The following is a 27,959-nucleotide window of genomic DNA, read 5'->3' on the forward strand; positions in this document are numbered from 1 at the left end:
GCGATTCCTCAAGGATCTAGAACTAGATGTACCATATGACCCAGCCATCCCATTACTGGGTATATACCCAAAGGATTATAAATTATGCTGCTATAAGGACACATGCACACGTATGTTTATTGCAGCACTATTCACAATAGCAAAGACTTGGAATCAACCCACATGTCCATCAGTGACAGATTGGATTAAGAAAATGTGGCACATATACACCATGGAATACTATGCAGCCATAAAAAAGGATGAGTTTGTGTCCTTTGTAGGGACATGGATGCAGCTGGAAACCATCATTCTTAGCAAACTATCACAAGAACAGAAAACCAAACACCGCATGTTCTCACTCGTAGGTGGGAACTGAACAATGAGATCACTTGGACTCGGGAAGGGGAACATCACACACCGGGGCCTATCATGGGGAGGGGGGAGGGGGGAGGGATTGCATTGGGAGTTATACCTGATGTAAATGACGAGTTGATGGGTGCAGCACACCAACATGGCACAAGTATACATATGTAGCAAACCTGCACGTTGTGCACATGTACCCTACAACTTGAAGTTTAATAATAATAAATAAATTAAAAAAAAAAAAAAAAAGCCTCCTAAAAAAAAAAAAAAAAAAAAAAAAAAGAAGATAGAAGGAATGGGAATGGATGACTAGAATTTGATGTGTGTTAGATGTTCAATTGTGTATATTTTGGAGATAAAATGAGGCTAATCACTTCAGGGCCATGGAATTAAATTATCATCACATTAATGATAAGTGTAAAACAACGAGGTATAAGTTAGAAAAATAATATAATCTACTGAGGCTTTGCGGAGATCTTGTTCTTGTTTGGGGAGAGAAGAATAACATTCAGAACACATGAGTAGCAATTTGAGAGCATATATTTATACTTGATTCTAAGTTGGAAACATGAAGTAAAAATAATATTTCAAATTTGTATTTAGTGTGGACAGTAACACCTAAGTAAGGGCATGAATTCTGACACTTAATGTTCATTCCTACCTATCACTTATCCTTTTAATATTTCCCTAAAGGTTAGTTTTGCTCTTTGACAGACCTTCTTTCTCAAATCCAAACCTTGAGAAACTCTAGATAACACGCAGCCAAGAAAGCTTCCCTACCCTCTTTCCCTTTGTCCCTCTATGCTTATCATTATGAGGGACAGCATGGCTGATATTCTGTTTCATTTCTTTCTTGCATTATGGACAAAAGAGGAAAAATCTGAGAATGAGCTAGCAATTAGTAACACTTTCCATTTAGAATATTCACAGAAGAAATGAATCTGAATTATGATATGGTAATCATTTTTCTCTGTTTTATAACAAAAACATTAAAAACTCAGCACAAATTATTAGTATGTATGGCAGTCAATAAAAGTAATACAGAATATTAATAATAGCAGATATATTTATGCAATGACCCAAGCAAGTCTCCTTAATGAAGATCGGATGTTCAGTGCATCTTCAGGGAATGGGAAAATGTGATTAGAGGTCAGAAAAGATATCCCTAATATTGGAACTCTCCCTGATTTTAAAAAAATAAAAAAAGACTTGCAGGTGACAAAAGATCAGTAGCCAGGTGACTTAACCTTCTTCAGACAGGAATGAAGCAGATCTGGTATGAAGGTAGCATAGAAACAAGTCCTTTGGCAGTGGGAGTGGCATTGAGGGCCTTTAAATCAGTAAGAGATTTCAGGTTAAAGTTCTGTAAAATGGTAGTCAGGAATAAAAATAGCTCCATGCGGGCAAGTCCTTCTCCAACACAAATCCGTTTTCCTGAAAATAATAAACAGAGATTGTAGTTACTCCTTGTGTGTAACTGTGACTATGACAATCTGTTTATGACTTGCACAAATAGAATATGTAGTAAATATCTGATAAATGATTGAGTGGATAGATAGATAAACGGAAGGATGGATGGATAGATGAGTGGGTGAATGCATGAAACAGATGGATGTATGGATGTTTGTACGGACAAATGAATAAAGAATGAACATACTTGCTATCTTTCTAGCTTCTGATCTTAATAGGCACCCTCCATTCAACAAATATTCCTTGAGTGTCAGCTCCATAACAAGCACTTCATTAGGCATTCCCACATTATAACAGCTGTTTTGATATTTTGAGTTTCCATCAGCCTTTATAGAAACACTTGTTTCCTGTTCCAAGCCTGATATTCCATGATCTTTCCTCCAACCCTTCACACCCTCTACTCTCAGCTTTAGCCATACACACACTTTATCAATCCACAACGCACCATGAAGTTCAAGTTTTACATCATATTGTTCCTTTTGGTCAAGGTGTACCTTGGTTATGCTGCACTCAGAACATAGGTCAAGTTTCATTTCCTCTTTACACTCTTTACAGTCCCCTCAAGTAATAATATCTTACACTGCCTAGGTTTCCACAATGTCATATTAATGTTTTCATTGAAGCATGGATCACATATAATCATTATTCCCTATTTATTTATTTTTCTATTGTGCAAAAATGTGAATTCTTGAAGAGAGGTCTCTGACCTTGTCAACTTGGTATCTACAGTGACAAATATAAAGCAGACATCAAAGGTCACAGGATAAAAGAAGGAGATTCCATGGCCAGAGACTCACCACACAAAATGCAGGTGTGAAAATTCAGCATCCAAGATACATGATCATGATTGGAGGAAGTGCAAGATGGTCTGGAATCACAGCAAAGTATCCTACTACATTCCCAATGTTTCTGTAACCCCACAGTTGTTTGGCAAAGGTTCTGACATCCTTTATTTAGAGCGAATGTCTTGCCCTGTCGTTTATTACCTCCTTGAAAATGCCAGCTGGGTGCTGCGGCTCATGCCTGTAGTTCCAGCACTTTGGGAGGCAGAGGCGGGTGGAACACTTGAGGCCAGGAGTTCAAGGCCAGCCTGGCCAACATGGTGAAACCCTGTCTCTACTAAAACTACAAAAACATTAGCCAGGCATGGTGGCATGCACCTGCAGTCCCAGCTATTTGGGAGGCTAAGGCATGAGAATTGCCTGAACCCAGGAGGTGGAGGTTGCAATGAGCTGAGATTGCACCACTGCACTCCAGTCTGAGTGACAGAGTGAGACTCTGTCACACAAAAAAAGTAAAAAGGAAAAGGAAAATGCCATACCTTCTCTTACATTTTCTCTGTCTCCTTTGAGGCAGCTCAGACATCATTTCTGTTATTAGAATGTTGCTTAGCTCATTTTATGCCTCACTGTGAGGCATGAGGAGCAAAAAGCACGCAGGTTCTCCCTCTATTGTCTATCCCCCAGAAGCTTGCGATTTCCTCTCTCATAGCCCTAGTTCTACTGAAGTACAATGATCTGCTTCCCTAACTTGGCAGTGAGACTCTTTATAGTCCATTCTGTGCTTATGGTTATTTCTTGTATCCTCAGAGTTCAGCCTATGGGGTGAGGGACACCATGTGGAAGATAGTCAGTGGAGTTGTAGACTTAGATATCTTTCTCATGGCAGGTGATGAAAGTCTAAATGAGTCTCACCTCCTATGTGGAGCTCTTGGGTACCTCAGTGATGTATCTAGTGACAGAATCCAACCAACCTACACTTCAGTGTTCTCAACTGGGAAGAAAGGGGTTAACTCCCCAAAGCCCCACTAATCTATCCCAATAATGAGGTTGTATTATGAGGGTGGAGCACACGAGGATTGGAAGTGGTGCTCCTGATCATGGACAAAGAGCAATTCTACCAGCCCCAGAGTAGATGCCACATATGTTCCAACAGATTCCCCCAAATTACCTTGTTCCCTAAAGTACAGATGGGAATGAATTTCCATTACCTGCTGAGAAGGGCATGAAGTTTTCACTTTTCTTAAAGTTGCCACTCTCATCCAGAAAGTGGCCAGGGTCAAACACCTCTGGGTTGGGAAATTCTTTGTCATCGTAAAGCACTGAAGTCAGTGATGGCACTATGTTTGTGCCCTGGAAGTAACAGAACAGATAATATGAGTTATAAAGAAGTCCAGAATTGAAAAGAAATAGTGGACATCACATAGTCCAATAGCATTTACCTTTAGATGAGGAAACTAAGGTCTACCCAGACACAGTAATAAACAGAAATGGGTTTAAGGCCAGTGGCAGAATGTTGTTAAAGGGTTTCCCAATCATATCTGAAAGTTTAAGTACTTGGGCACTTGGGTGCAAGCTTCTGAATTTGTTCTCCCTATCATCAAGCTTGGGCAAAGGTGTGTATCCTCACTTCCTGCTCTAGTTCATCACTTCAGTTTTCACACATCTCATATGTTGAGTATGATTTAAAATAGGAATCTCTGTTGATGCTGGAAATTTCCAGAGTATCTGTTAATAGGACTTCTGTAAGTAAATATTTAATCTACTTTAAAATTATATCTTCTAGGATGACAGCAATAAATACAGTAAGAAGTAAACACCATTGAGGGTTTATCATTAACATGAAGTTTGTTTGTCTTTATTCAAAAATATGCAGAAGCTATTCATTCCAGATTAACTCTAACTTAAATCCACAGAAGGGACAATGAAATTTTAAAAATCATTATTTTTTAACAATTCAGGTCAGAATCATCAGGTCAGGCAAGGATCATCAATTAAAGCTAAAACTACTTCCAATACTTTGGAAGCAGTATTTTCACACAGTCTTAAAGTACTGTCACAGATTTTTATTAATGACCTACAAAAAAAGCAGAACCTCTGCAATAAAGAGCTCTAGCAATCACCACCTTATTAAACGAGAGACTTAGAATAACCTACAATGGCATATGTAATATTATATGCCCCCACCTGACCAATAACATTCAGTGGAATACTATGTAATTTTCTTGCCAAAATCACAACCAGAATCTAGCTCTATGAAACAGTCACACAAAGCCACCTGAGGAACAGGCTGCTGGTTAAATGATTACTGGCTGAGACTCTTCAAAAAGTCAAGATACTGAAAGGAAACAAAGAAGGGAAAGGGAGTGTCCTTGATTACAAGAGATTACAAACATGTGATAGCTGAATTATGTGCTGTTCCTTGCCTGGATAGCAAATTTCAAAAGAAAAAAAGCCATAAAATAGTCTAGAAAAGTTGATAAATTTAAATACAGGCTGTATATTAATTAATATAATGTTATTATATTAATAACTCCTGGTTGTGAATACTGTTATTATTATATAGAATAAAATTTTTGTTCTTGGGACATATATGCTGAAGTATTGAGGTATAGATAGATCCTAACATTGAGAAATGAAAGTCTCTCTTGGTTGTGTGCTTTAGTGAACACAGAGACAATTCAAGCCCGAACCGTTATAACAAATTGGTGATTAGAGCAAGCGGCAAAACTTCCTAGTAAGTTGCCAATTCTTTCTTTTCCAGACAAGCTTACCAATATCATTGTTTTTCCCATGAAAAGACAACTTTTAGTTATATTATTTTTAATTTAATGATAATAATAAGTGGAATAGAGTAAGCTTATGGCATTGTAACTATAAACCAATACAGAAACTATATGATAGAAGGCATTACAGAGCTAAAAAGACAAAATTTTGTCCCAAGATTCCAGTGATAGTAGACCCTCAGAGAGCTAAGCTAATATCTGCAGTGAATTTTCAACTGTGTTCACATCAGTTCTGAATCAGGACAGGAGGTAAGTTATTCTGACTGCCTATGGGAGAGGAATGAATCTATTCTGGAAGAAGATAAACATCCACTGAAATTCTGCATTTCTTCATATATAATATCTGGTAGTTAGCCATAAGTTTTAAGTATTTCAAGGATACAACTGAGTGATCACAAAAAGAAAGTAGAAGAAAGGGAAGACAACAAAAACAGACCCACATTACGGAATCATTTTCAAGAAGTTTTATGCACCCAACATTACCTTGATTTTAAAACCCTGAAAAGAAAATTTTGAGGGAGAAGAACTGAAGACCAACTCTCTTGTAAATAAAAATACAGAAGTCCTGAACAGTATGTAGAAGATTAAATCCAGTTGCTCATGTATACTTATGTATATTTAGTGAGGATAGTGAGGCCAATATATAAAATCATACAAACACATTCAGGGAATCAATTTCATAAAATTGTACACATGTTCATCACAAAAATGTATATACAAATAAGACAAGAGGGAAAACTTCCCTAATCTGATAAGGAATATCTACCAAAATCTACTGAAAGCACCATTCTCAATAGTGAAACATTAAACCTCCACCCCTCCCTGCAGATCAGAAATGAAACAAAGATGACTTCTATCATCAATTCTGTTCAACACTATTCTGTTCTGTTTAACACTATTCTGAATATCCTAGCCAGTGCAATAATGCAATAAAGATAAATTAAGGACACAAGAACTGGAAAATAGTAAATAAATAAAATAAATATTAACCCAGGTAGCAGAATAAGGTACATGGAAATTCCAAATGCATCTGCAGACAAAAAATGATTAGTAGTTTGTGATGATTAGTAAATTTAGCAAAGGTGCTAGATATAATGTCATCAGAATGATAAAATATATTTCCAAATACTGGGTACAAAGAAATGAAAAAGGCACTTTATTTATAAAAACAACAAAACATTATTTATCTAGGAAAAATTCAGCAGAAGAGTTGCAAGTCAGTGCACTGAAAACTAAACATTACTGAGAAAATAGAAGAAAGCCAATAAATTGAGAGCATAATCATATTCATGAATTGAAAGTTTCAACACATTAAGATGGTCTTTCCAAATTGAACTGTAGATTTAATGTAATCCTGATAAAAATCCCAAAAGAGTGTTTGGGAAATTGACACCAATATTTTCAACAATTATTTGAAAGTATAAACACAGAGTAGCCCAAACAATATTAAAGATATATATTATACAATTTTATAAATATAGTCCCAAAAGAAATAGCAGAAAGTCCATCAAGCCACCACATGTATAAGCTTTGTACTTCTCTCATCTTGTGTTGGTAGAGGATTGGAACCACACTGGGAATTTGAGAATTTCAAAAGCACAGAAGTACGATGTAGGAGAAACAAGCTTACCTTAGGGATGAGGTAGTTTCTGAATTTAATGTCAGAGGTCACTGTATGAAGCAAGCCATTGGGGATAAGGTCAATGTATCTCTGGATCTCATGCAATACAGCATCCGTGTAAGGCATGTGGCTTCTGTCCTGCATGCAGGGGCTCCTGTGTCTGCCAATTACACGGTCAATCTCTTCCTGGACTTTAGCTGATAAGACACAAGTAAGAGCTGATGAAGAAAGAAGATATGTGGCACATTTGTCATAGCAGTGAATGGCTCATAAGCCATCAGGTAGGGGTCCCAACAGCATTACAAACACGATTACATGCCCAGAACCATATAGAGAATTGCCAGAGTATGGCTACATACCAGTCTCCTACAAAGTAAGCATCACAATGCATAAGCACGCTCCTATAAATTAGTATACATGACAATTCATAAAAACATAAGTTATTTCAAAAATAAACAACATAAGTCAAGAAATTACAGTGCTCACAAAAAGAAAAACAGAAATTCAGTATTACATGTATACCAACATAATATATGGGGTTCAAAATTAAACTAATTTTGAACAGTTTAATTTTGAACAATTCAAATTGCATTTGAAATTCGAACAATTCGGTTTGAATTTTGAAGAATTCAAAACTGTAATTTTGAATGAATTTATATATATATATGTATGTGTTTTTGTGTGTTTGTGTAGGAAGGAGGTGTGCGATTAGCTGTGGTACTCTCTTCATTCTTACACTTCCCAAATGTGGCCACTCTGAGCATGCTAGCACTTTCTTCTGAAATTTATATTTATATTTCTAAATGATGACTCTCTGTTTCTATTGTTTTCCTTAACAATTTTTAGACAATATTTAATGGTTTACTGGTATGGGAGATAATAATTTTCATCTCTGTCTTCACCCCATATATAGACACACATCCACAAACTGATATGTACACACACACACATATACACATAAACACACACACAATTCTCCTCCCTCTATTTACCAGAATACCTTAGGCCATAATTTCTGGTTATATCAATATTCATTCTTTACATATTTCTACTACATATTTACTCTTTCTTGGTAAGACAATGATAATATGATTACATTTCGTACTTGGTACTTTCTTGGATTTAACAGTGTCTTTTTACATAAATCATAGTTTTCCATTTTCAAGTTAGAATTGTTTCCAAATGCTCAGGCAGATGTTTCAAACTCCTAGTAATAATTTACAAATCATAGAGAAACCTCAGACTGTTGCTCTCCTCTCTTTGGTCCTTGATGTCTCCTCCCACACCTGTGTTATCCACCTGGTCCATTCGGAAGTGGTTGTTTTCTAGGCCTGGTGCCAAGCAGCCTCCCTGACACTCTCATTCTCCTACATGAGATTTCCTAATTCCTGGAGCTCATGACTTCTGACATGGTTTCTGACATTTGGATGGAACACAACCTGTATTATTAAAGAAAGGGTAAAGTTTGTGGCAAACATTCAAGTCTCAAAATAGCCTTTTTCTATTAATATACAAGGTAATACTTATGCTTGAGAATTCTGGTACTGTCTGAATGTTAATCATTTATATATGACCTGATATATCTCTCTGAAAGGTTTTGATTTTCCCTTTAATCCTGGTGTTCTGAAATTCCATGACCCCCTGTCTTGGAGTGGATGTTTTTGTTTCATTCCCTCTAGTGAACATTTGTGGATGAGGTGATATTCAGATACCAAAATACAGAGGTCTTTCCTAGACCTTTGTATTTGGGGAGTTGTTTCCTCTCTGAAGAATACATCTGGCTGATAAATTTCAAGAAGGAAGAGGGTGAACAATTTGAGTCCCTGAATTCAAGGAGGAAACCCTTTCTGTACCTTTCTTTTGAGCCCTACACCTCACACTTTCCTGTCGCTGCCTAGCGTCCCTGAGTACAGAGCTTCTTAGGCTCAGTTACTCTAGAGAACGAGCCTCCCTTTTCCTGTGGGGGGAAATCAGTTACCTGAAAAAAGGAGCTGTGGAGGAAACCTGGGTGAGAGAGCCTCCTTTTTCAACCTCACTTCCTACCTTCTCTGACCCTCGATACCTCCTATACTGAACCCTATGGTATTGTAGTGATACAGATTAGTGTTTCCTTGTGATAAATTGTCCTCTTCTAACATTTATCAGTTAACTTCTGATATTGAAGTTAAGTTACAACTTCATCCTCTGTGCTGAGTTCATTATCACCCCTCTAACTGCTCGCTGTGTTTCAGAAATTTGTCAAAGACTAGTTGGCTCTCGCCTGTTCTTCTCACTTTTTATTAAAAGGCTAATTCTGATTTCTAATTAGGTTATTGAAATTTCAGTGACATCCTGACACAGGGAGAAAAAGTATGTTATCTACTGCAAAACCGAAACTCTTTAAATATAAATTCTAAAGAAAGGTGGAATTTACTCTAGAGGTAAATTCTAAATTCTAAATAAAAGTTGCCTGCAAAAGATAAAATTATTAACTCTCCTTCAAAAAATTCCTATTTTGGCAAACACCAGTTTTATGAAACATACTTCTGGAATAATAAAATTCCTTAAGTGCATCCTCTGCCTAAATGAAAACACTTTTCTTTTTTTTTTATTTTGTTTTTTATTTTTTATTTTTTTTTTGAGATGGAGTTTCGCTCTTGTTGCCCAGGTTGGAGTGCAACAGCACGATCTTGGCTCACTGCAACCTCCGCCTCCCGGGTTCAAGTGATTCCCCTGTCTCAGTGTCCCGAATAGCTCGGATTACAGACATGCGCCACCATGCCCAGCTAATTTTGTATTTTTAGTAGAGACGGGGTTTCTGGTCTCAAACTCCCAACCTCAAGTGATCTGCTCACCTCAGCCTCCCAAAGTTCTGGGATTACAAGCGTGAGCCACTGCACCCGGCCCAAAACACCTTTTTTATTAGTCTAACTTTTTAGATTACTTCCTAGACTGAAATTTACCTCAGGAAGTCTCACTAAAATGATAGGATTTCCACTTTTGCTTCAGGAAAGAGAGTTTTCATTTTCTTACCCGAGCATTAGAGCATGGAATTAAAAAAAGAATGAGAAAAGGATATCTTCAATAATGTACCTACTGTTCAAAGTGGACTTCTGTAGTAAAACCAACATCAGTCTCAGGCCAATTTATGCTGGCTCTGCTTACTACAAATTACCTCCACTGAAATCCTGACACCACCAGAGCTCTATTGCTTTTGCTACTGCCACACTATTTTACTGCTCTCAGTCTCCTCCTCCATTGTGCAAAGACGTCTTTCTTAATCATGTCATTAAATTTAGACTGATTACAGCTAGTGACAGAGAAGTTTAAAAAATGAAGCTTCTTTAAGAGAAACAGGGTGGAGGACACTGGCACCATCTTCTCAGCATTGTTCTGAAATTCACTTTGTTCATCATCTGTGGTCCTACCTGTGACCTCTGGGTGCTTCAGAAGGAGCAGGAGTCCATATCTCAGAGTGGTGCTTGTTGTGTGTGTTCCAGCAACAAATAGGTCAAATACAGTGCTAACCAAGTTTTCAACAGTGAATTCAGACTGTTGGTTGTCCTTTTCCTAGAAATAATTTCATGCAATTATCTGACAAATTATGTGCCAGCATATTTAATTACACTGGATTTTTTGAAACTCATGTTATAAAATTAGACAAAAAAAGAGACTGGAGAGTACAGTATTAGACAAAACAATGGTACGGTATGGTATGGTATGGTATGGTATGGTATGGTATGGTATGGTATGGTATGGCAGAAACAGTGTATCAGTTGACCCAAACTTCATTTCCTGCCCTGTTTTCCCAGCTTGCCCATGAATTCCATTCATGAAACTCTTTGCTGCTTAGGTTAGCCACACATCATATTATTTTTCCAAATATATATATGCAGAAGCATTTTGGTGCACTGTCTTTGTACAATTTGTGTTATATAACAGAATATTACAGACTAGGAACTTTATAAAGAAAATAAATTTATTTTTCATGGTTCTGAAGCCTGGGAAGGTCAGGAGCATTGCACTGGCCTCTGGCAATGGCCTTCATGCTGTGTCATTACATGGCAAAAGGTAGAAAGGCATGGAAGAGTAAGTGAGTGAGCCAGAGAAGGCCAAACAATTTTATTAGGCTCCACCTAATAAACTGGCACTCAGTTTTTACACATGAACTTGAGGGGATACATTCAAACCATAGTATGAGTCTTCTTCTATTTACTCCTTCTTACTCAAGAGACAGATGTGAAGGAGGTGTTAGGATAAACATCATCTTGGGACATGACTACTTAATCATAAAAATGAAGGCTTCTTATATGATTTGGATCTGCGTTCCTACCCAAATGTCATGTTGAATTGTAATCCCCAATGTTGAAGGTAGGACCTGGTGGGAAGTGATTGGATCATGGAGGCAGATTTCTCGCTTGGTACTATGTCACAATAGTGAGTGAGTTGACATAAGATCTGGTTGTTTAAAACCGTGTGGCACCTCCCCTTTTTCTCTCTGTTCCAGCTATGTAAGACATGCCTGCTTCCCCTTCACCTTCTGCCATAATTGCAAGCTTCCTGAGGCCTCCCCAGAAGCCAAGCAGATGCTGCCATGCTTCCTGTACAATCTATGAAACCATAAGTCTGTTAAAACTCTTCTCTTTATAAATGATCCAGTATCGGATATTTCTTTATAGCAATGCAAGAATGGGTTAATACAGCTTCAATACTAAATATGGTGAAAATAATATAAAACATTTGGCTCTATGATGCTTCAGGAATACCATATTATTTCTAGTTTGACCCACCATAAAACTATTTGTATTTGAGATAAAGAAATCCACTGTTTAGTTAAGCCATTATTTACTATTTTTTCTTATTAGTAAATGAATATAATTTTAGTTAATAGAAATAGGTAATTTAGGTTCATATCATGGAAGGTGTTACAAGCCTGAATCATGAGTTTGCAATTGTCTTCTTCTGTCAAAAATTTACATAGGCTCAATATTGCCTAGAGACTCATTATGAAGCTAAAATTGTGTGTAAACACTAATGTGATGACAAAACCTAGAATGAAATATAGTGAAAGGGACACAATTCACAAAGACAAGATTAGGACAGCAAAATTATAATCCAGATAGAAGGCAACCTGCAACTTTTTCTAGGGAACAAGTTCAGAAACGAATAGGAATATAAAAAGTGAAGAGAAATGGCAATCATTAAGACAGAGATTTGAGGCACCACCTGCCCATAAAGGGTAAAGAAGAAGACAGTAGGGATAATGCAGATAGATGCCAAGGCTAAGGGACTAACTGAATGAAGTGCTCATTAGTTGAAAGTCAAGATAGAGAAAGTAATTGGCAAAGATAAGTAGTTTCTTTTAGGACTGAGATGATATGACACAGAATTGACAATAAAGAGGCAGTCTTTAATATTGAGTACAGGGAATCATAAATATACCAACATATTATTTTCTAACCAATCCCTAGGCCAGCCTTAATTTGATAATATTTTTATAATCTACAGGTGACATGTGACATGCCTAATATTACGTAATAAACACCATTAAGATAAAACAAATACTCTCAAAACCTATACTTGCTAGACAAAGATAGTCATCTCCCTTGGTACCAACAGCTTCACAGTTTTCTAAACTCATGAAGATAAAGTTACTTTTAAGTCAGGGCCAGGCACAGTGGCTCACGCCTGTAATCACAGCATTTTAGGAGGCTGAGGCAGGTGGATCACTCAAGGTCAGGAGTTCAAGATCAGCCTGGCCAATATGGTGAAACCCCATTTCTACATTTTTTTTAAATACCCAGGCATGGTGGCAGGCACCTGTAATCCCAGCTACTCAGGAGGCTGAGGAAGGGTAATCACTTGAACCCAAGAGGCAGAAGCTGCAGGGAACCAAGATCATACCACTGCACTCCAACCTGGCAACAGAGCCAGATTATGTCTCAAAAAAATTACTTTTAGTAAGAAAAGCATTATGCTCATAAACTAATATTAATATGTCAATTCTGTTGAAGTGAATTTGGAGATTTTCAGGTAATATGCACATCGCCTATAATAATTAAGCTAGACTATACAAAACAATGTTTGAAGAAATTAAGAAAATCTAAATACATGGAAGGATATTTATTTCATAGATTGAAATGCTAATATTCTTATGGTGGCATTACTGGGGTAATGTCATAATTATTGGGAAGTTCAGGAATCAATGGCTGCACTAAAGCAACCATTGACCCTGCATAATCTGTCTGAAGAAATTATTTTGGGACTCTAAAGCCTAGTCAAACAATTGTGGCACCCAGGGAAGTAAGGGATAAAGAAAGCAACTGGTAAGTTTCAGTAAATTTGGCATCTTTCAGAGAGGCTAACATCCCTTATAGCTGTTACATGGCAATTTGGGGAACAGTGTACTGTGTGGCCGGTGCAGTTTCTTGGTTCCAAACTGGACAATAGAAACATTTTCCTTCAAAAATCGGGGTTGTATTGTTTGATTGCTGATGAAATAGTACAGAGGCTGGCCAATGTTTCAATCCCCACGGGCTCCAGCGACTTCCCCAGTGACATTACATGTGATGAATTAAACAGAAAAAACTTTTCTCTTTTATTTTCTGTCCTTTTGATGCTTAATCCAGGGACTTAAGAAAACCTTTGTCAGATCATTACCTGACTGTAGAAATAACAGTACAATGACTTAAGCGATCACATAAGACAAAAAATACAGTCTTTGCAATAATAGTTTGGAAAAGTCACTAAACAAATTGATGACTGAAGCATTCATCAAGCAACATCAGCAATGGCTAGACGATGAAAACATCTTATTTTCAGGTTTAATGCCTTACAATATGTGAAATGTCTACTTCTCAACAAAAATTACGTAGCATATAAAGAATCAAGTAATATAGTGCATTAGCAACTAAAAAAGGAATTTGACAGAAACCATCCCAGAGGAAGCCCAGACATTGGACTTACTAAAAAAACCTTTAAATATCTAACATTTCCTCAGAGAGCTGAAGAAAATGATGTACAAGGAATGATATAACAGAAATTTTCAGGGAAACTACTACAAAAGAAACAAAATATACCAGGAAAGAAGTCAAGAAGGAATCAAAAGTTTCAGTAGATAAAAAATGATCAGACAAAAATAGGGCAATATTGTGGAAATTGAGGGAAAAATAAAGATACAAAACAAATTTAAAATAGCATTATAGCAGAAGTAAGTCCTTTGATGTAGCTTATCACTTTCATTGTAAATGGAAATACTAAGGGCACATAGCATGACTGAATTTGCCATTTAAAATACAGGTCTGGAAGGAATGGGCTCTTTAATAGAAAGTTATATGCTGTCTATAAGAGGCTCACCTTATACCAAAAGAAACAATAATCCTGAAAGCAAAAAATAGAAAACTATTTTCCATGCAAATTTTGGCTGAAGCAAGATGGAATGGCTATATTAACACCACAAAAAGATTTTATGCTAAAATTCTTAAGATAAGCAAATAAAGGTATTTTCTGTTGGAATCAAGGATGAATTCATCACAAAGATATAAAATTATTAATGTGTGTGCACCAATCAATACACATCCAAAATATGTGACACAAAATTTGGCAGCATTGAAGGGACAGATAGATTTCACACAAAAATAGTGAGAAATTTCAGTACCAAATTTTCACTAATAAAACATCTAGAAAAAAGATTAATGGGAAACAGAAGACTTGAACAACACTAGATATTACTATACCTGACAAACATATAGAGAATATTTTATTCAACAACAGTAGTATATACAACTTCTCAAGTGCAACTTTCTCCAGGTAGAGTATAAACACTTTTGAATAATTTTTAAGACCAAAATCATACAAAATATCTTCTCAAGCCACAACATAATGGACTTAGAAATCAGTAACAGGAAGAAAATTAAATATCAAACAACATGGTGTTTAACAACCAGTGTGTTAAAGAAAAAAAATTATTAGGGAAATTAGAAAATATTGAGAGATAAATGAAAATAAACACTAAATTATCAAAATAATGATACACAACAAAAGAAGTTCTTGGAAGAAAATTTACAGCAGTAGACATCTACATTTAAAAAGAAACAAGTGCTTGAATCAACATAACTTTACAACCTAGGAACTAGCAAAAGAATATCAAACTAAACTCAAAGACAATAAATGGAAGCAGAGATAAATGAAAAAAGAGAATTAAGTCCAATAGATTCTGGCAATACAACAAACAATGACACCAAATATTGGTTCTCTGAAAAGATCAACAAAATTGACAAATGTCTAGCAAGACAGACTAAATAAAAAGAAAAAGAGAAGACACCAATAACTAAACTCAAAAATGAGAGCAGGGATATTACCACTAAAGCCTCTCTTTATTTAGGTCATCTAATTTATTGGTGTACAATTGTTTATAGTAATCTTTTATAATCCTTATTATTTCTTATTTACCCTTCTATGGATTACAAATCCTCTCACAGTTTGATATCCGCCAGCTTCTTATTACTTTCTCTTTGTGTATGTTGTAGATCCTTCCAATGATCTCTCTGCTAGGTTCCATTACTCTCCCCTTACTCCATCTGGGCTATGATTATTCACCTGTAATTTTGGTTCTCCATTCTGCAGAGAATCGGTCACTGACATCTGTTGTCAGCCAACTGGAGAAGCACTATGATGCCTCAAGCTGTGGACAGATCTGTGGGATGTGCAGTGGCTTGGCTCTGTTCTTAGCTCCAGAGAAGAGCAATGTTGGGCAGAGCAGGACCAAGCTGACCTGTCCCCTGGTCCCCTAGCAGCAGGTGCAAGCACAACCTCTGATGAGATTGGCAGAGGACTAACAGACACTCTGTGAGGTTTCCTTGTTAATAAATAGCCGTAGTGTGGTGGTTTTCTCAAATGTCAGCTGTAGTAGTAATGTACTAGGCATGTGAACAGGCTCAAGACTTCCTGTCCAGCTGGGGAGATGTGAATAATGGTGTTAGCTGAGGTCACACAAAATATTTTTCCTTCCCAAAAGCTGTGCTATTGTGTCAGCAGATGTTGTAATGGGCTGTGTGTATTGGCCTCTGGCCAGTAGGTGGTACTTGCAAAAGACAGCCAGCGTCAGTGGTAGCTATGAGATTTGTAGTTGGCTTATGTTACCCAGGGGAACATGTAGAAGAATGAAATTGAATGCCTATCTATAAACAAAAATTAACTCAAGATGGATTAAAATATCAAATCTAAGACTTGAGACCATAAAAATTCTGGATGAAAACCTATGAAAAACTCTTCCAGACATTGGCCTAGGCTAATAATTTAAGCAATTTCAACAATAACAACAACTGACAATGGGACTTAATTAACTAAAAGAACTTCCACACAGCAAAAGCAACTATGAGCAGAATAACTAGACAACTTGTAGAATAGAAAAAAATATCTGCAAAGTATACCTCCAACAAAAATCTAATATCCAAAATCTACAAGAAACTCAAACAAATCAACAAGAAAAAAACAAATAATCCCAAGAAAAAGTAGACAGGCAAGTCACAGCAGCTCACTCCTATCATCCCAGAATGCTGGGATGCCAAGGCAGAAGGAGCACGTGAGCCCAGGAGTTCGAGACCAGCCTGGGCAATATGGTGAACCTTTATATCTACAAAAAGAAAAAAGAAAAAATTTAGTGGGATATAGTGGCACATGGCTGTAGTCTGAGCTGCTCAGGAAGCTGAGGGAGTGGAAGGATCATTTGAGCCCCAAAGATTGAGGCTGCAGTGAGCTGTGAGCAAACCACTGTACTTCAGCCTGGGCAACAGAGTATACCGTGTCTCAGGAAAAAAAATAAAAAGAAAGAAAGAAAAAACTGGGCAAATGGCATGAACAGATATTTCTCAATAGAAGATATACAAATGGCAAACAAACATATTAATTTTTTTGAAGTTCAGCATCACCAGTAACCAGGGAAATGCAAATTAAAATGACAATGAAGTACCACATTTACCCTAGTCAGAATGACCATTATTAAAAAGTCAAAAAAACAATAGACGTTGGTGTAGGTACAGAGAAAAGGAACACTTATACACTGCTGGTGGGAATGTAAATTAGTATAACCTCTATGGAAAACAGTATAGAAATTTCTCAGACAACCAAAAGTAGATCTATTATTCAATCCAGGAACCCCACTCTTGGTTATCTACCCAAAGGAAAAGAAGTCATTATATCAAAAAGACCCCTGCACATGCCTGTTTATTGCAACACAATTTACAATTGCAAAGATATGGAGTAAATTTAAGTGCCCATTAACTTAAGAGTGAATGAAAAAATAAGACATATTATAAGTGAGAACATGCAGTATTTGATTTTTCATTCTTGAGTTACTTCACTTGGTATAATAGCCTCCAATTCCATCCAAGTTGCCACAAAAGACATTATTTTATTCTTTTTATGGTAGAGTGGTAGCATAAATGACCTATGCAGTTATCATGCTATGTGAAAAAGTCCAGTCACAAAAGACAAATACCGTATGATTTGATTTTTATGAAGTACCTAAAACAGTTAAATTCATAGACACAGAAAACAGGATGTTTTGGTTTGTTAGAATGGTTGCTAGGGGCTGGGAGGAGGGAGAAATTGTACATTGGGTATAGAGTTTCTATTTTGCAAGATGAAGTAATTCTGGAAATAGAGGTGATGGTTGTAAAACAATGTGAATGTACTTAATGTCCCTAAATTATGCATTTAAAATGTCTGATATAGCAACTTGTATGTTATGCATATTTTGACACACTTTTTAAAAATGTTTAAGGCTTATACATCATGACAAAGTAGAATCTATACCAGAAATGCAAGAGTGGTTCAACAAGAAAATCAATCACTTTAATACATCACATTATTAGCATGAAAGGAAAAAAATGGTAATATGATTATCTCAAGAGAAGCAGAAAAAGCATAGAACAAAATTCAACACTCTTCAGGGTAAAATCACCCAAAAACTATGAACACAAGGAAAATTCATTATCATAATAAAATATATTTATAAAAACTCCAAAGGTACTTCATACTAAATTGTGAAAGTCTAAAAGTTTATGCCCTAAAATCAGGGAGGAAAAAAAAAATGTATACACTTTCACCACTACTATTCAGCGTAGTACTTAAAGTCCAAACCAGAACAATTAGGCAACCAAAAGATATAAAAGGCATTTAGATAACAAAGGAAGATGTAAAACTATTTCTATTTAAAGATAACAGGATTCTATATAAAGATAAGTCCATACAATTCACACAAAAAAACTAGAGCTAATAAGTTATATTAGTCCATTCTCATGCTGCTAATAAAAACATATCTGAGACTTGGTAATTTATAAAGAAAAGAGGTTTAATTGGCTAGCGATGCCTCAGGAAACTTACAGTCATGGTGGAAGGGAAAGCAAGAGGATATGTTTATGTCCTTCTTCCCAAGGCAGCAGGAAGGAGAAGAATGAGAGCTGAGCAAAGGGGGAAACCCCTTATAACACCATGAGATCTCAAGAGAACTTACTCACTATCATGGAAATATCATGGGGGAAACTGCTCCCATGATTCAGTTACCTCCTTCCAGGTCCCTCCCACCACATGTGGGGAATATGGGAACTATAATTCAAGATGAGATTTGGGTGGGGACACAGACAAACCATATCATAAATGTTTTAGGCAAAATCTCAGAGTATAAGATCAATGCAAAACTCAGCTGTGCCCCAGCAATGAACAATCTGAAAATGAAATCAAGGAAATAATTACATTTGCAATAGCATGCAAACGAATGAAAGCTCTAAAAATCTATAAACAAGGAGGTGAAAGATTCTCACACTGAAAATAATCAAACGTTGCCTAAAACAATATAAAAATATCTAAATAATAAAAAAACTCATACTCTAGGGTTGAAAGACATAAGATTGTTAAGATGGCAATGCTCCCCAAAGTAATGTAAAGATTCAGTGTAATGACTATTAAAATTCTAATGGCCTGTTTTGCAGAAATGGGAAAGCCAATCCAGAATTTATATGCAACTACAGGGACTGGAATCAATTTCCAACTTGAAAACTTCGAAACAAAGCTATATTAGTGAAAGCAGTGTGGTACTGGCATAAGGAAAGACAAGATTAATGGAATAAAATTTAAATCCCAACATAAATATAAACATCTAAAAGGCAAAATCCCAAACATAAATGTAAACATGAAAACAGTGTGGTACTGGCACAAGGAAAGAGAAGAACAATGGAATAAAATTTAAATCCCAAACATAACTGTAAACATCAATAGCCAGTTCATTTTCAACAAGCATCCCAAGACCATTCAATCTAAAGGAAGAGTTTCTTCAACAAACAGTGCTGCAACAATTTGATAACCAAATGCAAAAGAATGAAGTTAGACTCCTACCTCATTCCATATGCAAAATATAACTGAAAGTGGATGAAAAACTCAAATATGAGTTAAAACTATAAAATTCTTAGAATAAAACATAGGGGTAAATATTAATGCCTTCAGATGTGGCAATGAATTCATAGATTTGACACTAAAGCAACAAAAGATTAAATAGATAAACTGGACTTTAGAAAAGTAAAATGTTTTTGTACATCAAATCAAAAAACAGAGAAAAAAGGAAACAAACAAAATAAATAAAATAATAAAAATAAAATGTTTGTATATCAAAGAACATAATTAAGAATGTGAAATCACAACCTACAGAATGGAAGAAACTATTTTTCTTATCATACATACATAGGGATTTAATGTTCAGAATGCACAAATAATTCTTACAGTTCAACAATAAAATTATAAGCAACTCAATTAAAGAATGCACAAAGGATGCGAATAACATTTCTATAAAGGACATATGAAAATAGGAAAAAATATATGAAACGATGTTCATTTTCATTGGGCATTAAGTATATATAAGTCAAAATCACAATGAAATTCCACTTTGCACTGACACAAAATACTGTAAAATTAAAAAATATTAACAGATAGAAAAATAGGAACCCTCAAATATTGCCAGTGGGATTGTAAAATGGTGCATTCAGTTTAGAAATGTTAATTGCTTGTCAAAAAATTAGACATAAAATTACCACATGACCCAGAATTAACACTCCTAGGACTATACCCAAGGACAATGAAAGTATGTCCATGAAGAAACTTATAACAAATACACATAGCAGCATTATTTATAAGAGCCATAAGATGAAAATAACACAAATATACACCAATAGATGAATAATTAACAAATTGTTGTTATGTGTACATGTATAATGGAATATAAGCCACAAAAAAACAAAAATGCTGACATATGCTACAACTTTTTGGAGCCTCCATGTCATTATGGTAAGTGAAAGAAGTCGGAAACAAAGGTCACATATGCTAGCAATAGGGAAATCCATAGAGACAGAAAGCAGATTACTATTTACTACATGATGAGGTGGGAATGAGATGTGATCATTTAATGACTATGGTATATTTTTACAGAGTGATAAGTTTTGAAAGTAAAGAGAGTTGTTAATTGCACAGCATTGTGATTACATTAAATACCAATAAAGTATACACTTTAAATTGGATAATGTATGGATTGTGAATTCCACCTCAATCTTTAAATGTCATAATTCATTGAATCAATCTACAGATTTAATGCAATTCTTGTCAAAATCCCAACTGAATTCTTTGGGGAAATGAACAAGCCTATCTTAAAATTCATGTGGAGACTCAACAAACCCAAAATAAACCAAATAGTCTTCAAAAGAACAAACTTGGCCGGGTGTGGTGGCACATGCCTCTAATCCCAGCACTTTGGGAGGCAGAGGCAGGCCAATCACAAGGTCAAGAGATCGAGACCATCCTGGCCAACGTGGTGAAATCCTGTTTCTACTAAAAATACAAATATTAGCTGGGCGTGGTGGTGTGGATCTGTAGTCCCAGCTACTCGGGAGGCTGAGGCAGGAAAAGCACTTGAACCTGGGAGTCAGAAGTTGCAGTGAGCCAGGATTATGCCACTGCACTCCAGGCTGGCAATAGAGCGAGACTCCATCTCAAAAGAAAAGTAAAAATACAAATAAAAATGAAAAAAATAAAAGAACAAACTTTGAGGACTCTCATTTCTTGGTTTTAAAACTTGATACTATGGTATCAAGCTATTGCATTTAAGATGTAGCTATAGTAATTTACCTATAGTAATTCAGTATAGTAATTCAGCTATAGTAATTAAGATTTCAAAATGATGTATTACCAGCATAAGGACAGAAATAGATCAATTGGGACGAATTGGGAGCCCACAAACAAACTTTCCCCTTTATAATCAATTGGTGTTTGGTAAGATTGCCAAGACAATTCAGTAGGAACAAAAAGAGTTTGTTCAATAAACAGTACAGTGACAATAGGATTCATGCTTACAGGTTACCTGAGAGACACCAACCTCTAACTCCTTATTGGTGCAAATTCACTTTAGGTTGCACCAAATTCAGGTTTCTCTGTTCCATCCACCTACTCTTTCTTACCATATACCTCTCCACAAACTACTCAACCCATCTGAAACCTCTCCCCTGTTCCTTACTGTAAATAATTTAAGGTATATTTCAATCTATGGGACATTCAGGAAGTCCATCTTGGTTAAGCCATTCTTTTCCATTCTCACATACATTATGTGTAATGATAATGCCCATATTCAATTTATGGTAATATTTTATATTTGCTACCTCATTTGTAATTGCTTCCCTTTGGCTGCAGTGTCCATTCTATTCTCCTCTGGTAGATTATTTTTTTTTGAAGAAGAATGTCAATGTATTCTAGCCATTTGATAATCTTATGTTTTCCATGATGTTTACTGCAGACACATAAATACTATATATTCTTAAAATGCTAATCAAGCATTATGGGTCTGACCATTTAAACATTCCTAATAATTAGAGAAGGATTTAATGAAGCACGAAATGGAAAAGAAATCAAAATGCTGATCTGTTGCAAACGTCTTACCTGCTCCATTTTAATCAGGAAGCAATCAATAAAGTCCCGAGGATTGTTAATGTCCAGTGATTCTTGGTGTTCTTTTACTTTCTCCAAAATATAACTTTTTGTAAAAGCACCATTTTTAAGGAATTTGTTGTGAGTCCCTGGGAAGTAATCGATGAGAAAAGGAAAAATATTGCAAACCTAAAAAAAAAAATGATTAAATATAAACACATCATAAAGACATATGTACCATATACCAAGTCCTGATTAGAAATTATAGCTATAAACATAAATAATATATGGTATAGATCTTAATGGGTAAATTTTTATTGTAAATATACAGCAGTTCTCTCTACTCACAGAAAGATTTGAGGGAGAAAATTCTGACCAGAGAATAGAAGATGAGAGTTATTTTCTATATAATACATTATTTTTATTGAATAAAAGTATCTTTATGTTAATTTTCTCATTTTTACAACAATTCTTGCCTACAACCTTGAAATATAAGACGGTATAAAGTACTATGATTCACATTTAGTAGATGACACCAATGTTAAGGGAGTTTGGTCAACGTGACTGGAGCACAAAGATAGTCCCTGCTATTTTCATTTCCACATAGCAGCCTCAAAAATGGAACAAGTATTTTAGAAATTAGAGGCGCTCAAAGATACCTTGAATCCCAACTGTACACCTAAGCAGTTAAGTGACTTCCGTACGATCACACAATTATTATTCAGGCAGAGCCTAGGGCATGCTAACTCAGCACAGGGTAAAATTGGGATGTTTGTTTCTGGTTCATACACTATAAAGCCAATTATTTTGTCATTCCTAATCCAGTTACCTCATCAGCCAGGATCCCAAATGGAGCACCAAACACCCCTGCCCTACTCAGTGTTTTCTGGTAGCTTCTAGGGTCACCTCTCTATATATACATATATATATACATATATATATATATATATATATTTTTTTTTTTTTTTTTTTTTTTTTCTTGAGACAGAGTCTCGCTCTGTTGCCCAGGCTGGAGTGCCGTGGTGCAATCTCGGCTCACTGCAAGCTCTCTCTCCTGGGCTCACACCATTCTCTTGCCTCAGCCGCCTCCTGAGTAGTTGGCACGACAGGCGTCCGCCACTGTGCCCGGCTAATTTTTGTATTTTTAGTAGAGATGGGTTTCACCTTGTTAGCCAGGATGGTCTCGATTTCCTGACCTCGCGATCCGCCTGCCTCTGCCTCCCAAAGTGCTGGGATTACAGGCGTGAGCCACCGCACCCGGCTTTTTCTTTCTTCTTGAAGGAGATATTCCCTTCCCAAATTAGGATATTTCTGCCAAGAGTATGGTGAAGAGGTCTCTAAGTGTGAACTGGAGGACGAAACTAGTGAGTAATGGAAGCCTTCAGAAAGGGCCCAGATGTCCATGGAATGACGTGGGCATGCTTTTGGGCGGTCATCAAAGTACAGAAACACGGCTTTGGGGTTTAGCAGGAAAGCCACGAGTCGGGAAGCTAACAGACTTGAAAGCCAGGCCAATATTCAGGCATTAAGTGTCTTTGTGTAAAATGAAAGGCTCAGTCATCTTTCCCAGATGTTTACTTGAATTTCTGGGGAGGACTGTGGCGTTCAAACATGCACTTCAAGGATTAGTTCACACAGAATTTTGGACTTAAAAGAAAAGAGAGTGATTTTTTGGGAAGATAAAATCCTGACCTCACCTGGATCCATGGGGTGCTTGCAATCCTGAAGTTCTCATTGAATCTTTCCATTAAGGTAAGAAAATTCTTATCTTCATACTGAAATCGATTTTGGAAAACGATGGAGCAGATCACATTGCAGGGAGCACAGCCCAGGATGAAAGTGGGATCACAGGGTGAGGCTAAAGGATTGGAAACAACTTTAAAATTCAATTAAAATATAAATAATTTTAAGATATGCGTTTGTTAAGATGTAAAGGAAATTTAGAAATTGTAAGCAATTCCTGACAAATTCCTCTTGCACCTCAAAAATAAAAATCAGCATGTGTGAAATCAGCGCATCAGTTTTACCTGAAATCTGAGTGGAGTATAACAACCTAGATCGTTAAAGACTGGCATTTCACATGTGGCAATTCACACCCACTGCCTTTATTTAAACCCTTATAACCCAAGGTATCCGCTATTTTGGAATTAAAAGAAGACGTTCGAAAAACTCTAATTGCGTTTTTCAAGCAGAATCACATCTGTCTGCAATGCCCGTGGACAATAAAGCACAAAGGGAGAGAAAAGTTGAGGACCTAGAAACTTTTTATACATAATAAATAGCTAAAAGAATTGTGTTACATTAGTAAAGAGGAGCTAAAGTTAGAGAGACTGTGGGTGAATTCACGTGGTTGAAGAAAAAAAAATGCAAAAAGCAGAATACGTCCATGTTATATGAGAAGAAAAACTAATATAAATGAACTATAAACATGAAAGTGATTTTATTATCCAAAAAATAAAAAATAAAATGAAAACTTTTTATTTCAACATAAATCCCAGTAAGGCAAACAAAAAGTAAAAGTAAACTGATAATGGAGACTTTTTATTTCTTATTTCAATGTTTAAAACAATGAATTTCATTTCTTAGGAACTATTGTTTATTATTCCCAGTCATGCTCCAAATTTAATTCATTTGGACAAAACCACTCTTGAGGATTCTGGGACATTGTTCCATATAGCCATCAAGATAAGCATGTTTTAATAAATTTTTAAATTTTCACCATATGTTAGAGTAAGTATATCATTTTATGGGTAAATAAATTAAATTATAAGAAAGGTTTTCTTTTTTAGTAGGGGGGGTTCTCTAAGTGAAATTGTTGTAATCAAGTGATGAATAAACTTTATATGTAAAGAGTTCCCAAATTCACATCTATATATCCTAAATAAGGTGAAGTAAATTGAAAGTGTTCTAAATAAATGGAAGGACATTAAACAACAGGAAACCTGTTGAGTTAGCTGCTTTCAAGCTGGGTTCCTGTAAACATAACAGTGTTCTAAGCTTTCAGAAAAAGGTTTATTTTAGCTGAGGGCATGGAGGGTAATTTCAGAAGCCTTGAGGATTGTATGTGTGCATGTGTTTATGTGTTTACTGAGGTAAAATTTGATTTTCAGTCTTTCCATTCACTGCGCTTAGAAGAGATAATTTTTTAAAAGTTAATTTGGAATCCTAGCTGATATTCAGATTCACTGTGACATGCCCCTCATAGGTAAGTAGAGTTGGCACGGGGAGGAAAGGAATTACCATAAATGTCCAAGCTAAAATCCAATAAACAAGAGGAAAAGATAAGCAAAACTGAAAGCAGAGCCTTATTACATTTAAGAAAAACAGAATAAAGAGTTATTCATAATACTTAAACAGATCATTTATAAATTGGTATTTATATATTTTGCTGAAACATACCATAGCATATGCTTACTCAAAATTTATAAATTGCTACAATAAGTAATGGTTAATAAAAAATAATTAATCCTGATATTTTCCAAATAATACCGTATTTCCTGAGAAATAACAACTGAGAACTGCACTGAGATACAATTAAACAGGTAAAACCATACATAGTATCACCACTGGCCAAAACTATAGGCATGGACCTGGGAGAAATCCCCAGACATGTCAGTGAGTTTGACCATATGAATAAAGTTCAGTTAAATGAAAGCACATGTCACTTGGTTCATGTTCCATAAGGATGTGATGGGGTAATTCCCACCATGTTCACTAGCCAAGTATTTTCTGGTGAAATGTTCTGAAAGCTGGAACCCAGGTTTATGCTATAGGGTAAACATTGCTGTTTAATGCTTTTCAAAAATGAACTGAAGACCTGCATTTATGATTTCTAATTTGAAAACAAGGAAACAAAATTGAGGAAAAAACAGGATTAAATGACCTTTTATACCCACACTGTGTACATTATCATGCCTGTACACCCACAAAGACACACACAAGCTCCCTTTTCTCTCTGCTTTAAACCTCCCTCCACCACTCGGGGGCTGACAACCAGGATGCTCAATGAAGATCTGACCATCCTTGAAATGTACCAAGGACATCCTTAGTAAAGAGAGCTGACTGTTAAGGTCAGTGATGCACAGTAGAGTCACTCACCGTTGGTTTTTCTCAACTCCTCCACAATACAGCGGGCTTCCTTTTGAACGCAGTCCTCAATGCTTCTCTTACCCATCCCAAAATTTCGCAAGGTCAAAAGAGAGAAACGCCGCATCTCTTTCCATCTCTTTCCAGTGCTGAAAATGATTCCTAACAAAAAAAGAACAGAAACTAGGAGGGGATTCTCAGGTAAAGAAGATGAAGATGAAACTCAACAGCCATGCAGATGGGCTAAGCTCTGCCTTCAAGTCTCTGCTTTTCATCCTCCTAACCCTAATTACCAATGCTGACACAGGCACCTGCACACTTACCATGCCCTTTCTGACTTCTTTCAATTAGTGGCAAAGCACCTCTCCCAGAAAACTCCTCTCCATGATCAATCAGGGCTTCCTTCAGAGCTTCATATCCATGCAAAACCACAGTGGGCTTTAGGCCAAAATACACAGTGAACACAGGGCCATAGAGTTTTGAGAACTGGGAAAGGAGATGCAAATAGCAGCAAAATAAGTGGCTGTTTGGTTCAAATATTATGCATGATTCAGACTGATATTATCATTGTATAGTTTAATGTTTATATTTATTACACACAGATTTGATATTTCTGAATTTTATACATAAATGTGATGGTGATTGCTATAGCTGCCATTTTAGATGGCCTGTGACATGCCATGTAATGACCCAGGCAATTGGTGCACAAGTCACGGTTCATCCTCACTTTAACACATTCAGCACATTTATTTGCCCTGTTTTATAAATAAAGAAACGGAGGTCAGGAGAACTCCAAATTCATTTTCAGAGTCCCACAGGTAGTCTATAGAAGCTCCAAACTGGAACTTCTGCTAATTTAAACTCTGATGCTTGAGCAATTTATCAGTGCCCCGTGTCCACCTTGAGACCAATACCCAGCTGACAATTTTAGTGTCACCTGGAAGGCTCCAACAGTAAGGATTCTGACTCAGTAGTCCTGTGATGAACACTAGTAATCCATATTTTATAAGGCACTCCAGGTGATTCTAATACCAAGTCAAGTTTCTAACTGCTGCTACTGCCAATACAGAAAAAGTAAGCACCACAGAGACAGAAACAGGACATTCAGCATCTGCTGGAAGAACAATGTCTTCCATCCTCCAGTAACCTTAGCCACAGATGGCAGTTTTATGCAGAATTCAAAAGAACTCTGTTACCATCAATTGGTCCCTGACTGAATATGTCTTTCTTTCATCTACTTATGTTGATCCTGAACCCATAGCTGTTGCCTTCACATTAAGCATTAATTTATTCTTCAGAGAACTTCAATTTTCATAGCAATTCTGAATAAAACACATGATTAATAGAATAGATGACTTATTGGATAACAACTTTAAACTCATACACTTTCCTTACAATTTACCTTCAGCCAAAAATTAGAGCAAAGTGGTATGAAGCAAAAAAGAGAACCATCACTCCAAACTTTTTCCACTATATTGATTTGATTCTACCATATACTGACCAAAATGTTTCTCCACTCACAAAATACATTAACTCATCCCACTATTTCCCACAATGACAGAATGGAAAAGACAAGAGAAATATCAAAGTTTGCAGGGAGTATTTTGTTTTACAGTGATCCATTTTAATAGTGTGGTACCAGGAATATATTTTATTTAAAAATAGAAGTCAAAGAACTTACCCTTTTCAAGTCACTGGAGGAATATAAAGCATACTTACATTGCTGAAAGATTTGCTGATATTCCTAATATCTAACTGTAGGATATTTCCAATAATAGGGAGAGGAGTGGGGCCAGGAGGGAGCTTCCCTCTCCCAGAATTCTGTCTCCAGAGTGAAAGGAGGAGCAAGCAGGAGAGACAGAGCACCAGGACCACAAAAGGATCCATTGAAGCCTTCTCTTCTTACTAAGACAACTGGCAGCTTGCACCGCAAGG

General features: G+C 36.2%; 1 protein-coding gene across 1 annotated transcript; it reads right to left on the minus strand.

Annotated features, from left to right (window-relative positions):
• Window positions 1–685: 685 nt before the first annotated feature.
• On the minus strand, window positions 686–27,959 carry LOC103216308 (cytochrome P450 2C20-like). The gene is made up of 9 exons (XM_007963643.3): window positions 27,744–27,959; window positions 26,348–26,510; window positions 26,037–26,186; window positions 23,636–23,796; window positions 21,951–22,127; window positions 10,406–10,547; window positions 7,008–7,195; window positions 3,803–3,944; window positions 686–1,776 (listed from the first exon to the last, which is right to left on the minus strand). The coding sequence occupies exons 1-9, from the start codon at window positions 27,909–27,911 to the stop codon at window positions 1,595–1,597; spliced, it is 1,473 nt and encodes a 490-aa protein (XP_007961834.3). The 5' UTR covers window positions 27,912–27,959; the 3' UTR covers window positions 686–1,594.

This window comes from Chlorocebus sabaeus, chromosome 9 (genome assembly GCF_047675955.1).
Source record: "Chlorocebus sabaeus isolate Y175 chromosome 9, mChlSab1.0.hap1, whole genome shotgun sequence".
Taxonomy (NCBI): domain Eukaryota; kingdom Metazoa; phylum Chordata; class Mammalia; order Primates; family Cercopithecidae; genus Chlorocebus; species Chlorocebus sabaeus.